Source organism: Puntigrus tetrazona, chromosome 3 (genome assembly GCF_018831695.1).
Source record: "Puntigrus tetrazona isolate hp1 chromosome 3, ASM1883169v1, whole genome shotgun sequence".
NCBI classification, from domain to species: Eukaryota; Metazoa; Chordata; class Actinopteri; order Cypriniformes; family Cyprinidae; genus Puntigrus; species Puntigrus tetrazona.
The window spans coordinates 15358656-15377922 of NC_056701.1; the positions used below are offsets into that span (position 1 = coordinate 15358656).

Here is a 19267-nt window from a genome sequence, read left to right on the forward strand (position 1 = left end):
GTGTTTACATAAAGAAATGCGTGTTTTTCTCACCGATCTCTTTGCGCAGACATCTTACAGTCTGTGAAATCTCCGAGCCCTGACAACTCAGGAAGGCAAAGCAGATCAGAGTGCGCCGTATCCCTCTCTCAAATCACCCGGAGTGGACACGGCACACAAGCACAAACAGGAAACCGCAGGTTTTATTGCACGTTAGAGAGACAAGAAATCTCTCGGCTGCTGTACGCCGTGGTAACCTTGGTGATCATCCTCCGAGGAGGCTCAAATAGGCCATGCTTGATCTCTCTGTAATGACGATTGTTGGACGCTCTTGGGCAAGTGGCCCACAAACAGGGGCAGTCCACTGAGTCAACAGCTGATACACCAACCGCAAGACCAGATGCCTGCTTAACTCTGCCAACATAACAGATGCATTTAGTACATATGATCATTGTCGCTGCCTCGCAGTGAATGCGGCACTTTAGAACGGTTCTCAAAAGAAAAACTTTAGCTGGATGAATCATTTTTAGATGGTCTGTTTTTATTTTTAAAGATTTATTTGATGTGTGAAGAATGGGATCGCAACTTGGTCAGCCCAAAGTCGATCATAAGCATAACCCTAAATATATGTAAATGAATAGCTCTTTTGCACTACAGTCATTATACCTGTATTTTATATATCTATTTTATTTGACCTATTTTATGTCCTACTGTTAGTGTTAGTGTCTATATATGTATGCATCTAGGGTCAGAGAGTAACGCAAATTCAATTCTTTGTATGTAAGTGCTGTACATGTGGAAGATTTGACTAAAGCAGACTTTAACTTCGCCTGGACTTTGATACCCAAAAAATCTTAAAATTGTGGTTACCGTTGTCAGTAACTCAAAAAAAACGAATACTAGCCTAAATAAAAAACAAACACAAAACCTCAAGCTTATTGAAGATGTAAACAGTAATACATATGAATAAGAAAGTAATTACAAGCATTATAGGACAAAACAAGTACAATAAAACAAAAGAAATGCTACATATATTGTATTGAGTATCAATATTAATGACTAAATTATATATTATATATATAGATAGATAGATAGATAGATAGATAGATAGATAGACAGATAGATAGATAGATAGATAGATAGATATAGATAGATAGATAGATAGATAGATAGATAGATTTTCTAAATTTTGTTGTTTGATTATTAGAATACTGTCACTTTAAGAGCTGCCTAGATCTAGTGTACTAAGTGTTTCTCTCTTCACTTAAAACCTAAATTATTGTGTTTACTAGATTACTTGCAAAGATGAGCATTTCCTATAAAGCATATAGTTGCATATAATTATTACATATATTTGTAAATCCTGAATAAATCTGTATAAATATATTTGTATTTAGGAATAAAATCTGAATATATTTAAATTGAGTAATGGGATCGCAGCATGGAGTGGGAATGGGATTGCAAACCTGAGTGCCCTCGAGCGCATCAACTCCTCATGTGCCTAACAAGCATCCGTAACCATAAATAAACAACACTAAAAATATTTATATCACATTCTATATACTGAATAAAAAATGTATAAATATATTTAAATTGCGAAATGAAATCACATAAGTTTAAGTATAAGTAACACGCAAACATAAACACACCGATAAAAGTCTCATTGTATGTGGTTTTACCCATCATGCTGTGCTGAAAAATGTTTCCACTCATCCACCATCTAAATGTGTGTGTCACCATTGCAAATGTATTGCATCACTCGGTCGAGTAGTTTTCATGCGAAACTTACACCTTGTGTGATTCTTCCACACACTGAGCGCAGAAGCAGAAATCAGAAGGTTTACAGATCTCCTGAGGTCTTTACCTCACAAAGAAATCCATTAGAAAGCCCCGCTGATGGAAGTAGGTACAAGCTCTGGGTTAGATTGCTGACCTCAGTGTTTCGTGTCTCTGTTGGACACTGCTCTGTAAACGAGCAGGTAGAATGGGGGAATGGGGTTGAACACTTCTACAAATGACCTGTATTGTATGATCTGCTGATAGCATAGTTTATGTGCACGTATTGCCTTCAATGTTTGAAAGCAGTTCCCTTAGAAAATTGGGCGTTTATTCCAGTTTTGTGTTGCAAGTGTCAAGGTTTTTTTTTGCTTTCTTTTTTTTGCTTTACAGGCTAATCCACCAAGGCTGCATTTATTTGATTAAAAATGCAGTATAAACACTTATGATTATTACTGTAATTTATCATTTAAAAAATTAACACATTGCACAACACAAGTCACTTAATTTTCCTTTTATATTTATTTAAAATGCAATTTATTCCTGTGGTAGTAAAGCTAAAATTTCAGCAGCAATTACTCCAGTTTTAGTGTCACGCGATCCTTTAGAACTCAATCAAATATGCTGATTTGATGCTCAAGAAGCAAATCTGTATTACTGTCAGTGTTGAAAACAGTCGTGCCACTTAGAAATTTTATTTAAACCAGTATACTTTTTTTTTTGTGATTTGTTAGAACACTTCAAAAGAGAAGGATTTATAAAAAAATGAAATCTGAATGTTTGCAGCATTACAGATAGCTGTTCATAAATGTAATGCATCCTTGCTGAATAAAAATATTGCTTTATTCTAAAATATTTTAAATGTCACTCCCACCTACTCATTTCCATCACAGGATAATATGAGATGTGACAGAAATTACACTGGATTTTGAATACTTTTTTTCTTAATACTGAATCTCCTCTTTAAAAATCTGTAAATGTGATTGGCTTTCTCTGTCTCCATATATGCCAGTTGTTGTTGTTTTTTTAAATTCTTTAATAAATAACAGGAATACTACGAAACGCATACAAAGACCTGCTCTTATTGGCGTTATTAGCGCATTGCTAATTGTGGCAGGTAAAAGTGTTCATTTTTGTACATCCATAATGAGCATAATTTACACAAATGAATGACAATGCCTTAATTTAAATGCTCCCAACTCAATGCTGTTTCAGCGCTTTTAGCGTGTGGTTAATTTGGATAGTGGCTTCTTATAGATTTTTGTGCTGCTGTACGCATCCTTTCAGTGAATTAGCCTCTCCCAAATTTCTAAATTGTCATTCTCCCTGAGATCTCCACTGCTGGAGTCATTATCACCGGACCTCAGGGCTTGTCATTTCTGGCATAAATGAACATATGTTTAATGTGTCAATTTCTCTGCATGTCGCTGGTTTTCTGGTAATTCGCGCAGCTTCACAGAGGCTTCATTAGAGGGCAAAAAGTGCATTTGCAGTAATGCCTTTTCAACGTCTGCGTCAAGGGGAGGATTTTAACAAGCTGACACGGGATCCTGCCAGTTGTCTGGGAAACCCTTTTGATCTGTGGTGCATATTACAGACATGCACTGGAAGCTGCAGTTGAGTGTTCGTGGCATGGAGCTGGAAGTCTGCGTCATAACTCACTGCTTTTCCTTGTCATGTTATGAGCCGGGTGTAAAATTATCTTGTAAAGTGTTTGAAGGAAGTGTAGTGTTGTCCTTTCTCATTACACAGACACTAGACTCGTGCCCAATCCAGGAAGCGGCCATCACTCACTCTTGGCAGACAGAGCCTGCTGACAGGCTTTTGTGTGCATTATTCAGATGAGATGAATAGCAGCTTTGTGGATCCCTCTTAACTTAAACAGATAAATCCTGTGACAAGGGTGGCTCCAGATAATGGTCAGTCTGCTGGACATGTAACATGCGATTTGTGTTGTTGTGGTATCAGGTGTCTTGTCATTCAATGTTGTTATAAAATATGCCATTGACTGATGAAATAGAGGCCGTAACATAGTTCTGATTTTACTTTCGTCATGTCATGTCATGTCTTTTTATTCAATTCTTTATATATATATATATATATATATATATATATATATATATATATATATATATATATATATATATATATATATATATATATATATATATATATATCTATTCTATTTCATACAATAGAGAAATTTGGTTTCAATTTTCAGAGACCGATATGAGAGAATGATCTCTGGGGTTTGTCGCATGAAGACGGCACGGCGGCTTTTACATTGTGTTTAGCAAACAACTCAGTTAAGCACAGTCTGGCCTGTCTGACACAAGTTTAATGAGCATGTTTTCACAAAGAAAACCCCACTGGAGATCTCAAAGCCTTGGATTACCGCTCAGCACAGTTACTGATTTGCAAATGCTGTCCAGCCCTGGCAGTGTGAACTGCTGTGACAGAGGGAAGAGGTGACTCATGTGTCTTCTGACAGATTAGTTTTACAATGATTAAGCGTGCGAGATGCTGTTGATATAATATTGCCCATAATATTGCACTGAAATAGATTTAGCTGTACGTCCACAGAAATGGCAATTTGCATTTTATTTGCAGTCCATTAAGTTAATAATGCATTAAAAATGTTAGATTGCACGGATCTGACTGGAATTCTTAATATTTCATTGTGCTATTTTGAAACATTTTGGTTCAAGTTTTTCCCGGGTCAGCTCACGCAACAAGTGGGTGGGCAATATGCTAATGTTTTATGTTGACACCAGCATGAAAAAGCTTAAAATTCGTTATGAAAATGACTCGTTTTAATGATTCAACTCCTCTTTTTGAGATACAACGACTTTACACCTGGTGCAGTTTCAGATGTAAAACTTCGCAGGATGTTTTTATTGACTTAAAACTGTGTTATACACTGCATAAAAGCTCATTTTCAAAAATCCATAATTGGGGCACTTTAAATTAGTTTTTTAAATGAGACTGGAAATGGTTATACTCTTATTTTGATTTGAATAAACATTTAGCTATATCTTTGTTCAAACATTTGTGGTCAAAAATCTTCTGATGTTTTAGAAGTATATTTTAAAATCCATTCCTGCAGTGGCAAAGCTGTATTTTCAGCATCAATACTCCAGTCTTTAATGCCACGTGATCCCTCGGTAATCATATGCTGATTCGCTGCTCAAGAAACTTCTTATGATTTTCAGCTGTTAAAAGAAAAGTAAAATCATGCTGGATGTATATTTAATTAATGGGCCATATGGCTAATGCAAACTCATATCACTGTATTGCTTTTGTCAAGACAATAATTGCAGTACAGTAATCAAATTCACAGTGGTATTAAGCGTCCAGAAGCTCACGGATAAACACTGCACTCTTTCTGACCTTCTTACTGACAGTGTAAAGGGCAAAATCGTGGGTAACCCGTTGCTGCTATGGTTTGGACATTAGATTACAAGAGGATAGTGATTCAGTGTATTTGATAGAGTTGTCCTCAAGGCCAGATGTACCGTGGACCACCCCAAACCAGGAGAACTCATTCCAGGTCCAGCTACTACTACATGACAGTGCGTGATTTAGTTACATCATAAGAGTGGGTGATAGCTTGTCTATTACACAGCTCCTCAGCTCCTTATCAGTTTCCAACAGCTTCCCCAGAGCCCTGTGCACAGATTCACGATAGCAGTGCCAAAAAAAATCTGAAATAGGCTTTATGAGGTGTATAAATATGCCTCTGCTGTGGAACGTTTAGCCTTTGCCCCTCCTATACTTTGGGGAAATTAGCTGCTGATGTCAAAGATCAAGAGCTGGGATCTTATGTGACGATTACATCATGTCTAACTATTCTACCTGAAGAAAGAAAAGCATCCTGTACAAATTAGTTCCAGCTGTGCCTCCAGCTTTATCCGCAAAAAAGAAGAAAGGAAATAATATTTACAAGATTTTGAGGTAATGATGCAATACTCAGAGTCGGTTTAAAAGGAAAAAAAAAAGATTTAAGCATGAAATGAGAATTTACATGAGAATGAGAATCTGTGTTTGTAAATGCATGTTATACATCTTATTGTGAATAATTCGTCCGTGCATATTTTTCGAGTTTTTAAATCACACACATTTTTGAGTGCAACACCAGCATCTCAAAATCCAGTTAGCAACCAATAGATGGAAGTCACCACATTACATTTTTTCCTTTTTTGATAACTTTCGTTTTACTTTGATGTATGTCACAAGAAATATGAGCTTTATTTTTTCTATGTATGCCCAGCAAGCAAACAACGTCATAAAGGCCCGTTTACACCAAGAACGATAACTATAAAGATAAAGGTATAGTTCTAAAAATTGTTCTCAATATTAAAGGATGGCAGAATCCACACCACGGCTATAACAATAAAGGCTCAAGGAAACAATATCGTTGGAATCACTTTCAGAACATTTTTTTTCCAGGTGATGAACACAAAAAATATTGACATCCCACATATTGCCAATATTGACGTCTGCTGCTTTAATTTCTCAAGCTTGTGATAGCATGATGGATTCTGATTGGCTGTCGATATTTATATCATTTATCAGCTGGGGAAAAAAAAAGTCAAGAAATTATTCCAATGATATCGTCTCACGTTGCATTTATCGTTATAGTTGTGATGTGGACAGCAAAAATTGAGAATGATTTGTAGAAATGTATCTTTATAGTTATAGAGCCTTAAGACATTGATATTTGTTTTATTTTCAGTTGTGACGTCGGCTGACCAAAATTCAATATCAGTTCAATTCAACATCAGTTCAACATCAAATTGCCATCAAATGCTAACATCAACCAAATCTGTTCGGTGTCAACCTGATGTTATATTGATATCCTGTGCCTGCCGGATGATTATATGGTTAGTTCGATTTTACAGTTATCAAACCATACAGATGCCAGCACAGACAGGTTGTGTGACATGCCCTCATCCTTCAACTTTCAACAGAACCAGAGTAGAATCAATATGGGTTGGTTGTCACTTGTTGCCCAGCGTCGAATCTGGCTCATGAACCAAACCCTCTGTCTAGAGAACGACTGGTTACGGGTTTCGTGACAACACAATGCTGACTGGGGGCGGTGGCTCGGTGGATGAATATCAGCTTGCTTTTTATTCCAGTTTGTTATTCCGTCCTCGGCTTGTTAGTGAATCGGTGAAGGCCATTCTCATTACCACTGTTTTTCTGCCCACGGATGCTTGAATTGTTTCTGCCATTTCATCCTCAAAAAATTGAACGTAATCACTCTGTCCACAGATGTTGGCGTTGCAACTTTATTGTTGATATGTCTGGGAGATCAGTTATCTCTTTCTGAAGATTAAAGCATTCAGGGAGATCAAAACAAAACAAAATCAGCGTGATGTCTGTGTAAAGAAGTCTCTTTTTAATTCTGCAGCTTGTGAGAAGATGTGAAGAAGATACTCGTATATACTAAATACCAGCTTTCTTTGAGAACCCCTGATTAAGCAGATTAGAAAACCAGTACCTGTTGTATAAAAAGGAATTGATGCCCATTGGATTACTTATGTCCTTCCCATCAATATCTTTAATAAAAGATCTAGCGTAGTAAGTCAGCCTCCCTGTATTTGTAAACACAACAGCAGAAAATGATGACCGTGTCCAGATGGCTCCTCAGCCATTGGGATAATGAGATGCGAAGCCTGGAGAAATGAAACTAGAGGGTTAAAGCAGCTTTACAGATTGGAATGTACAGCTGCTATTCAGAAGATAGCAGTGACGTGACACATTTGAGCGCCTGAAGGAGCCGAGTGTGACGAACACCTGATAGAACATTTGGAGGAGAGCAATATCTGAGTGCCTCCTGGATGAGTGCGTAATCTGAGGTAGAAACAAGAAGGCCCTTTACATTTTCCGTTCAAATCAAGCTGAATCTCCTCTCTGAAAGGTCTTAAAAAGAAAAATAGACCTGTTACAGTGCCAGAGAAAGTGCTCGCATAAATCAGCTGTGCAAGAACCAGTAAAAAACAACAGATTTGGTATCTTAAATATAATAGAATTCTTTTTAGATGTATTGCAATGCTGAAAGCGAAGGAACGGAGGAGCGGTGGGACGGGATTAACCACCCGAGGGATGATTGACAGGTCGATAGTTCTGCTGGCATCCCCCCCGTCTGTGAGCCAGCGTCAGATTCAGACTCTCACCACAGATATCGGAGCACTTTTAGTTGACACAGCACAACTGTTGGATGCTCACCAAACTGTGCAAACCCCTTGGCCCCGGCAATCATCAAATCCATTTCAGTGTAATTTAAGACGCACACCTGTTTCCAGACTTGTCAATAGATCTATGGTCTTTATCTTCTTCAATTAAACAAGTGATGGTGTAGAGTCTGAGTCATTAAAGATTAGCAGTTAACTGTTCCTTATTACAATATGAGTTAAATTGCTGTTAAACAATTAATTGTGACTAACTCCATCCAAAATCAAAGTTGTCGTTTACATAATTTGTGCTGTGTACTGTGTACATTTAAACCAAAAAATTACAAATAGCACGAGAGAGGTTTATTTTCAATGTTAGAGGGTTTTTTTCTTTACATGTTTGCTGTCACACCATTGATTCGTGAACTACCCATATATAAATATATAAATGAACACGACATAAGACAAATATGTTACATTTATTAGTATAGTATATACATTATATAAATGCATATAAATATTTTAAAAAGATATGCTGTATGTGAGCGTATAAATATATACATCATAAATATATACATCATAAATATATACACCACACACAAACACATATGTAAAAAATACTTTTCTTGTGGATGTGATTAATTGCGATTAATCATTTGGCAGCACTAAAGATATGTAATAACGAGAATGCAAAATGAGAAATATACATACGTGTACACAGAATGTATAGTATGTGCGTATAATATGTAATATAGTGTAAGTTTCTTATAATCACATATGTAAAAAGGTTTTTCGGATAGTCACATGAAACGATGCCTTGGCTTCATTTCTTCTGTCTGATGTTAATGTATTGTGAATTTCTGCAGTAGCTGGGTTCATGTGATATTCATTAAAAGCTTTTTTTTTCAAATTATGTTTTGCTGTACTCATTTACAAGATAACTTGAGCGTGGAAGGAAGGCATGTAGACTCGCCCACTGCCTCTCAATAATGCATTCGGCCCATATATATTTCACCGCTGTTGTACAGCACATGTGCAATCTAAATCCAGTAAAATCCCAGTGCTGTTATCTGTAAGGAGCACATGCTTACCCCGAGCTTAAGAGGTCATTCTCCTTGGAGCAGTGTATTGATTATCCATGTGAAATTATTGATCTATCGGAAGTGATTTTATTCAAAATGACAGTTAATTTGCTGAGAGTCTATATACTACGGAAACAATGATACTACAATGAACAGTGTACAACACTTTTTCTCCCATTTTTTTTTGAAGATGTATTTGGGTTGCAGAATGTCTAACCCTTTTAGAGGCAGTAGTGATTTATAATTAAGCAACGGTTTAATCAGAACCATAGCAAAAGCATGCAGGGATTTTTAAGGATACTGTCCAGAAACATATCAATCAGATATTCATTAAATGTAAGAGCACTTTGAATTCATTTTTAATGCCATATTTCACCCGCCTATATAGCCAGCTCTTATGAAATGTTAAAAAACAACAAAATTCTCATCGTTTTTTTTTTTACTGATTCTTGGGACACCGTAACAAAACATGTGCACAACTTACGCGCTCAGAAAATAAATTGTACAACATCTTGTCACAAGCATTAACCTCAAAGGGACACCTATACCCCTAAAAAAAGTACAAAGGCATGCCTTAGAGTGCATTGCCCCACTGACAAGATGTCCTATTGTTTTTTTTTTTAACAAACAATGTTATTTCAATGAATTTTCTGGGCTGATTTCACAGCTGTTTTTTAGTTGTTGTTTTTTCCAATTAACAGCGGTGTATATTTAAAAGCATTTTTTTTTAAAAATGTGGTGACAATTCAATAGGCGGAGCTGAAAATCTTGAATCCATTCTGCAGTCTCAAATCATTCTTTCACATAGGTAAATTTGACACAGTAGTTGGTATCTGACAATGTTGACACATACTGAGTGACTGACAGGAGAAATACACGCATTTTATGAGAAGCAGAGGCATGCACCCAAACAAAGGTGAGTATCTTTGAAACGGATGTTGAACGGATTTATTAATTTATGCATACACTTTTATTATTTTCAATAGGCTAACTGTAGTGAGATTTACCCGTGCGGCTTTTTAGCGGACGCCCTACAATTGCCATCAATTTAATTTAAGATTACGGGATTTAATTCTCGTCTAAGCGCGTTTTCGGCGTGTCTAAAGATATCTAGTCTTAATAAGAAAGATGAAAGAGTGTAGCAGGTGTGAAGTAATGCGGGTAAAGCCAAAGGAAGCGTCACGTGCTCGCGCGCTCTGCTCGCTAGAAGTTTGGCGTGTCACATCAAGGGAGAATCCCGACCAACATAGATGCGCCAAACCCTTTCGCAGTTCTTTCTTTGGATAATGGCTTTTCTCGCTTCCCATCTGAGGCACTCTGGCATGTTTTGGGATAAATCTCTCAAGATCTGCTCGTTTTAAAGAGAATCGAAGGACTTACTCGTCGTTAAGAGGCAGAAACTGCATTTGAAAGAGACAAATGGATCGCAGCGAGTCTCAGTCTCTTACCAGAACGGATTTTTCTGCGGAACACTGAAAGTAAAGGAGATGCTTATGGGAACCTCCGATTCCTTATCTACAAGGTAACTTATTTGTTTTGTTCCGTAAGTTGTCCTTTAAAAATCAATTTCCGTCAGGGTATGCTTTTGTGTCGGAAAAAATAGTAATACTGTAGGCAGATAGCCTATAAATATTCTTAAGAGCATTATTTTTTTTCACGGCAGCTGTCCGCAGATTTGTTGAGATGTAATTTTCAAAACGTTTTTAAGCAACTTGATGACTATATGTATCGGTTCACGGTCCCTTATATTATTATATATGTAAAACTAAGAAATGAAATGATGAAGCTTGATATTGATCTGTGTGATACATCTGACAAGCGCTTATCTCTTCACTGTACAAAACCGTGACAATCAACTATCCTTCATTTAATACATCCTATGGCAAGCCGATTTAACATTCAACCCTCTGCGCTAACATTTTATTAGCGGCTTAATTCGTTTTTAAGTGCTAGCGATTTTTACTAGTCACTATTTCACTAATAATTATTTACTTGATGCTATACTTATTAAATATGACTTATTTCAATAATGACTGTGATCTGTTCGGTCGATCACTTTATATAACATTTTTAAATGAACCGTAACATAACAATCTGACTAGTCATTGCATGATACAAGAAATGTTACTACAAACATTTATGATAGTGTTTCCGGTAATAGTATCAAATAAATGTATGCTAGTCGAAGTAACAAATGACTGCAAATATGTCCTAGTACCTAATAGTTAATAAGTAAAATGCTACCAGCAACAATGGTTATATGTACTAGTTAAGAATAGTTAACTATAGATCTCTCTAGAAATTGTTACCATTTTACAGAGAAATAGTAACTTATTATTGTTGAGATAGTGACTACTAGCAAATGAAAAATCAGCTGAAGTTAACTGAATGGCTATTAGTCGCTGCTGTAAAAAGTACCCATAAATAATGAGTAGTTAGAATAACTGTTAAGTCAGCTTGCCATACAGTCATTGTTCATTGGGCATATTTGTTCTGTTAACTGTAGGATACCATTGTCAGACGCTTTATCATGACTGATGGCGAGGGGAGAGAACACTTTCATTACTTGGAGAGAGGAGAGGTAAGAGTTCCCATTTCAGCCCTGTACCGGGCGCCGGGTCCCAGTGAGGAGATCGGCGATGACGAGGAAAAGAGCAGCACATGGATCCCCGTCCATGAGAGCTCTCAGGCACAGGGGTCCGGGGCCCGGGACCCCACTCCGGATTTGGTCTCGGATGAGGAGGAGCAGCCCCCCTACCCGGCGCTTGCGCCCGTGGTGTTCTTCTGCATCAAACAGACCACTCGTCCACGGAGCTGGTGTCTCAGGATTGTTTGCAACCCATATCCTTTTAAATAATGTTCCATCTACTATTCAGAAGTCAAGTGTGTGGCTTTTGAAGAGTACGCCGACGACTGCGGCGTTAATCATGCACAATAATCGATTAGTTCCTATATTGTTTTTCTTGGACCTGACAGGACTTCGGTATCAATTAAGATCCGTAGGTGTGTGCTGAATGGCTGGCTGGTTGCCGTGGCAGCTCGCAGCTTCCTGCGTGTATTTTGACAGGAAACTTCAGCAAATAAGAGCTGATCTCGTTCTCCCACCGGTGTAGGCTTTCCAAAGATGCGTCCTTTTGGCAGTGTTGCAATTAAGAGCACTATTTTATAAATAGCTTCATTAGCTGTAGGGGCGGCTCAAGCTCTCTGCTGAAGTGATGCACAAAATGCAGCCTGGCACTTTGTAGATATTGCTTTATGATCTAGATTAAATACAGGCCTTTAGATTTCTAGTTTTTAGTGATGAACTGGACTTGCTGGCCTTATTTGTGCACTGGACTTCCTTCCATTTTGTGGTTTGCTTTTTGCTGTTTAGCCATAAAGCAGATCATTTTTGGATTGTAATTATTTTCATATTACATTTATGATAATGGCCACATTGTGGTCTGAAGTGCATTATGTATTTCATCACTTTTTGACTGACAGCTGTAAAGGGTTCAATTAGACCCATGATTAGTGTAGATGCACTTAATGGATTTGTTGTCATGTGGTTCTGCTACAAAAAGCACTTTGTGGGATATTTGGAGGATATGAAAAACCACACTGCGATTTGTGTTATTATACTTAGTGCTGTGTGCAAATGCATTTTTTTCTGGTGAAATCTTTATGCGAGTTATTTACATTTTTCGTGGTGGGGCACTTTGCATATAATGCATATAAATGGCAGCTTCCGTTGCTCAAATATCTGTTGGATTATTATAATCACCGTTACGTTCATATGCACCAAGCATGCAGTTCTGTGTGCAACATTATAGAAATGGCAGTGTGTCTCGCTGCATCATTCCACTGACTATTTAGAAAAATGTACTGAACAACAGAAATTGAAATGTCGAGAACATCAGCCATTGGTGGACCCCCCACCCCCCACCCCAACCAAGGCACAAAAGGAAATTTAAATTTTGGTTATTGGTTATTTGTTTTATTATTCAGATGTTTGGGTCGTTTTTTCCTTCTGTCTTTCGATCTCTCTTCTGCTTTACAGAGCATTCTAACCAAAAAACTGTGTGGCTGTTTTTTGGGTCAGTTTAATAAGCTAGCATCAGTGTATCAGTGCAGAATGAAGACTGCAAATAGGCATGCTTGTCAGATGAAAGTATGTATCATCTTTATTTTGATTAGTCATACATGAGCTTTCCCGCCCTCAAGCACGTGTTGCGAGGCCACACTTATTAACTGAGGTGATGATTAATCGGTATTCTGACATATTGTAGACATCAATGGCAGAACTAGCACTGTGCATGTGGCGTGTTTCGAAATCGATGCCAACTCTTCTCCAAAAAAATTGGTTTGAAATATTGCATTAATTAAACATGACTCGACTTTTTAATATTATTATTATTGCGTAGTTATTTTTTGTAAAATGTCAGCCTGAATAGTTCAAAAAACACGCAATTGAATTTGCAATTCTGTATATATATATATATATATATATATATATATATATATATATATATATATATATATATATATATAAATATAGATCATGTGTGCTATGGTCATGTTGCCATGCGAGTATCCTGTTGAGACATACACCTGGACCACATTGACAACATTCAGTCTGTTGTGAGCAGGCATGTTGCCATGTGCCGGTGCATGGCTGCGGCCAAAGTCACATGAATAACTTCTTTTGATTTTCTAAAAGTACGTTCTGCACAGTATAGAAGTGTGTAGCATGAACATACTACATTAATCTACCAATGCCAGTTGCATCACGTCAAAGGCATACTAAAGTGTCCATCAGAATCTTAAGAGACTAGTAAGTTACATACAGATACTTTTTACAGCTACTGTTTTATGAGTACTGGGAGTTCAATCTGCAATGCAGGTTCATGTGGGGAATGTATTAAAGTGATAGTTGACTTAAAAATCTAAATTCCATCATGTTTTTCTAATTCTTATAGTTCTCTTTTCCTTTTGTGGAACAATTTCTTTGAATAATGCTTTTACTTTTTTAAACAATGAAAAGTCAATAGGGTCCAAAACAATACTAGTTTTACTTTTTTTGGATAGACAGAAAAACAGATGTTTGCTTTCTGAATACAGGTATAAAATGGCACAAGGGTTTTAAGTAATGTCACTGTTTTATTGAACACATGAACTGTCTCTTTAAGAATAGATGTGCTAATTAAGAAAGACTGTGTGCATTTGGATTAAAACTAGATTCATTTCACGAGCGTCCATGTTGATGAAGAAACCAATATCATAGTGTTAAATATCAAATATCATAGAGGGTTCATAGTGTCATAATTTAAATAATCCCAGATTTTGCTCAGCATCATACTAAAAGTGGATTACCAAAGAAACAACAACAATGGCTATCTGTATCATTTCCTCTATTATCAGCAAATGATTTCCTGTACACTAGCACAAAGCCAGCTTGTCTTGCTGCAGGATTTTATCTTTTTCCGCTTAGAGCAACTTCTCACCATTAAATGGAAGCATGTGCTCAAGGTGCGGATCATTCGGTTTGACGGTGAAGCTCGGCACTGTGGGATAGGTCATGGGTTGTGCATCACAAAAGAAACAAAGAAAGTCTGTGCTAGCAGAGAATCGGTGAGAGACAGAGAAAACAGAGAGAGATTGCAGTCCCTCGGCATGTTCTTGTTTTTGAAACCCCACTCAGGGCACAACACAGACAGGAACAAATGCACTTATAGCTTCAAATCATAAGTCTACAGTACGTTCCGATTTAGGACGGTTATATTGGATGAGCGTTGTGTTTTAAAGGATGCAATTAGAGTGGACTCTTGGAGATCTAATGCTGTTTCGGTTGAGGACAGCAGAGTCTGATGGGAACCGGTGCTTGTGTAACCTCTAGTCTTTGAATGTAGCTATAGGAAAGGAAGCTGAATGATTTATTGGTCTAGGGCATATGGAGAAGAGGAGTCAGTCACAGCCAAAGCATGCTGATTAGAGGAGCGTTTCAGGATTAATATCAGTTCAGCTGGATTTCTGTATATCCTTAGGCCTGCGGCTCGCAGAGTGTTTAGCGCAATGGCGTGGAACTAACAAGGTCCGTACAAATGTGCTGTCGACGTCTTCTTGATGTTTTATGACTTCAAATGTACAGAAGCGATAAAAGGCACGGACGTCTGCGCCTTTAAAGGACAGCCTGTACACATGACGCAAATTTATGAACTGTTTTGGATGTGCAGCACACGCCAGCTTCGTGGGTCAGGTCACGAATGTAAACACCGATGCAAGTTTAAAATTTCATACTGATTCTCAGGGGTGGTAAAAGCTCTGGACGGCATTTTTATGACAATGTGTGTTTGCGTCTAGATAATGATAATAGGTATCAGGCTTAACAGTGACAGAACTACACTCATTCGTGCCAGAGTCACTGAGGGGCAACGATCTGGATGTGTAGTTTGGACTTGCCTTCGAGATTACAAATGATACAGCAGGTGGCAGCCTGTTCTCCAGAAGCAATTTGGACAGGTTTCACATGTTGGGGTTAGGCTGGCCGATACTGTAGGTTTAGACTACTGTTAAAATACTGCTTGCTGAAACATCAGTCTCTCGAGTGATTTAAAGCTTCTTTATTTAAAAACAGAGACAGAGTATGTAAGAAAACGTGTATCTTAGCAACAGTTTTCTGTATTGATATGTGTGCAGAATTTTAATCAAAGTAAAATGCAAAACTGCTGTAATCAGTGCTAATCAGTGCTCATCCATTTCATCAACAAAGACAAAGATGCATGATAATAATTAAAGATTTTAATTAAACTGTATCGTTGGTGAAAATTTTTTATATTAACAATGCATTAGGGGTTACAAAAGAAACATATTAAAGAACTGCTTTCTTTAGTTGAGAGCTGGTAAACTGACGTGAATTGCCGGTCGGTAGCATGATCAAATACATTCATGTAAGAGATCAGCTATATTTTGCAGACAATTAATCAAATGGAGTGACAGTCACAGCCTTTGCCAGCTGAGTTTATCAACAAAGATGTTCGTGGTTATGCTAACATGTAGCACCTGCTTGTCATTTTTTCTTCAATCAGGACACTTATCACATATTTAATAAACTAGAGTCAAGCTAATATGCCCCTAACTTTCCAAATACAAAAATCGCATTACAATGACGGCATTTTTGAGTATTTAATAGCCTAAAGTCGAGCTGATGATCTGCTTCTATTTATACCATTACAAAAATGAACCACGGTTTTGTACTACATAAAGTAAAAAAATCCATGATCGCTACGGTTAAACCAAGGTAACCACAAATTTTTCCAGCTAACAGGCAACATTCTTATAAGTTTGGCTAATGTTCATCAAAAGTTTTCTCAAAGTTCTTGCAGTAATGTATTATAACGTTTTCTCAACGCTATCTGCCATTGCTACACTATCTAAAAACATTAGCATAAAAACATTATTCTTGCATTGTTAGTGGAACGTTTTAAAAATTCTATTACAGAAATATGTCTTCACAAAATGAGTAAATTGTAATATTACCTTCATGCTGTGGATATTTTATATAATGATTTATGTACTTTATATAAATGTGGTATATACAGTATTATGCGTTTGCCAGAATTAAACAACCAGCCAGCAATTTTTCTGCCATTCATCTTAAGTAAATCAATCCCTGCTACGACTAGCACCTACTTAACCTGCTTTTTAGTATGTCATCTATCGCATAAGTAATTTATTAGCATAGATTATGTTCTTGTATGTCATTTTTCACCTTACCTTTTGTTAAATGTGCAACTCCTGTCGACTATGAAAACATATTTGTGTCCACCTGTGCATTCAGGTCTTGCATTATGTTTGTTTATAGATATTTAATAACCTCCCAAGACGCATATCACATCAAAAAATTTAAATTTATGAGTCCAGCGTATATTTTAATTTATCCTATTGATTAAGAATATGCAAATCCTAATGACTAGGAAAAACCGTTTGTGCATTTAATGGCCTGTTGCATATTTTATTAACATATTTATGAGTGAGCTTGTAGCACTGGGGCCAACAGCTCCCACAACAAGACAAAATCCCCTCTACTCACTCACTCAATGTATATCCTACATGTCCCAGTCTCCAAGGTGTTGTTGATCTCAGCGGTTATTGATTTGGTCATGTAAGGTGTGGTGCAATAGACTCGTGTGATTTATTCTCAACAGACGGTTATAAACAAAAGGCAGAGAAGCAAAGGGCATAATTGAAAAACTAAGTGGCAATCGATTGTGAAGGCCGCCATGGACGGGTCCCTCTGGTGAACCTCAAATCCACCTGGCTCTGTGAAGTGTTTATACGAGGTGGGAACTGAAAGGATGATATTTGAGTGGCTGGTGGGAGGTGGCTGTTTAGGTCGCAATGGCCCTCCCTGGGGAGCGGCGGCCAGCTGGGACCCGCTCCGTTTGAGGGGGACAGATATATTCCAGGCTCATGAAAGAGCCAACGGTGGCATGGAAAAAAATATTTGTGGAAACGAAAGCGAGCCTTAAAAAGCAGGCGACGCCATTCTTTTCTCCTGCTTTTTATTATCTGACGGGCCGTGTCTGTATCGGAGTTCCTATAAGTCTCGCTTATAATGGCAGTTGTGACAGGAGCCACTTCTAAAGCATTCGTTTCCAAATCCCAGCATGTTGTCGAGCCGGGCTCCTCTCTGACAGAAACGTTTCGCTTATTGTGTTGATTCAGCTGCCATCTCACACTTTGAATGTAGACCACACACAAATGACAGTGTGCTAAAAGCTGCGGATCAGGTGTTGATGCGAGTTTGAAATGTACATTGAGAGTGACAACTGGACACAAGGAGGGGCAAGGCTCAGTTGATTGAAAATGACAGTAAAGCATTGTTTTAGGTTTCCGGTTCAGCAGATGTTAGAGTAAATTGTGTCGTCCCTCTCCTTTTGTTTGTCTTGGGATTTCTGTTTGAATATATGAATAATGAATAATGCTCTTGTTTTATGCAAGACATCTCTTTAAGAGACTTGGCTTCTGAATATGCAGTCTTATGGTGTCAAGCTTATGAAAATAATCTGAATTTTTAAAGATGTCTATGTATGTTTTTGAGTCGCTTTGTGCGGCATTAAATCTACTGCCAGAGATATCAGAGTTCAAACAGGATGAAAAGTAGTGCATGCTGATCTTTCCTGTTGTGATGAAATGTCTGTGGATCTGATATCATTTCCTTTGGCCTTATCCAGAAATTCAATTATTAATGATTGGTGCACTGCTTATATGGGAAGAAATTATTTGCTTTGGTGTGCAACATATTGGTCTCGCTTAATTCGGCACTTTAGCATATTTCTCTTATTTGCATCAAAATTACATCAACCTCATGTTATTCTAATCCTGTATGAATTTTGTTCTTCTATCAAACATAAAATAATTTTTATTTTTTTAAATGTAGGTGAAAGTCTTCTAGAAGGAAAGTAATATTTTTTAAATAATTTTATTTCAAACAGAGGATAGGTCATCTATTAACATATTTATATTAAGCGTTAATACTTTTGTACAATGCACATTTCATAATATTAAGCGTAAAACATTTTTTAATATCACTGATGAGGACCATGTGATATTTGAAAAGTATCGATCTTTAAATGCAAGATATTATAAGACATGTAAATGTTATACTTTAACAAAATCAAATGTACTTGACTATATTTTTAGTTTTTAGTTGGACCTTAAAGTTCATTAAGCACAAAGATCAGCTGCTCCAGTTTACCAGTTTAGTATACAATCAGTACAATTGCAGGGTAAAGTACATACATGTTAATTTGTTTGTAGTATACTTGAAAGCATGAAATAAATTGTTTTCAAATACATTTTAGATGTAAAACAATACCCTAGTGAAAATATATATATATATATATATATATATATATATATATATATATATATATATATATATATATATATATATATATATATAATTATTATTTTTCTTTTTTTTGGACCCGTTGGCTTTCTAAAATCATTTTTAAACATTCCTCAAAATATCTATGTTTTGAACAATGTATCTATGTTTTGAAGGTGAGCAAAATAAATATCCTTTTAAAACAAGTCATAAGTTGAAAAGAAGTGCATTTTATACTCATATGAGAAAAGGCCAAGTGATTTCATAGTCGAATAGAAACTATGAATAATGTTCTTTGTTGGGCACTGTTCCCCACATCTTCACACCTGCCTCAACCGGTCTTGCTTTTTTTATATAAGCTACAGCTCCTGCTTGGCTGTCAA

General features: G+C 36.9%; 1 protein-coding gene across 4 annotated transcripts in view; it reads left to right on the plus strand.

The window, feature by feature from the left end:
* Positions 1-10144: 10144 nt before the first annotated feature.
* Positions 10145-19267, plus strand: part of cacna1ha (calcium channel, voltage-dependent, T type, alpha 1H subunit a) — an 86724-nt gene continuing 77601 nt past the window's right edge. Inside the window, exons 1-2 of one of the 4 annotated variants that reach the window (XM_043233838.1) lie at positions 10145-10538; positions 11523-11857. In XM_043233838.1, coding sequence (XP_043089773.1) covers positions 11547-11857 — 311 coding nt within the window. In that variant the 5' untranslated portion in view covers positions 10145-10538; positions 11523-11546. The remainder of the gene's footprint in view (positions 10539-11522; positions 11858-19267) is intronic. The other 3 variants (XM_043233837.1, XM_043233835.1, XM_043233836.1) reach the window with 3 other exon arrangements.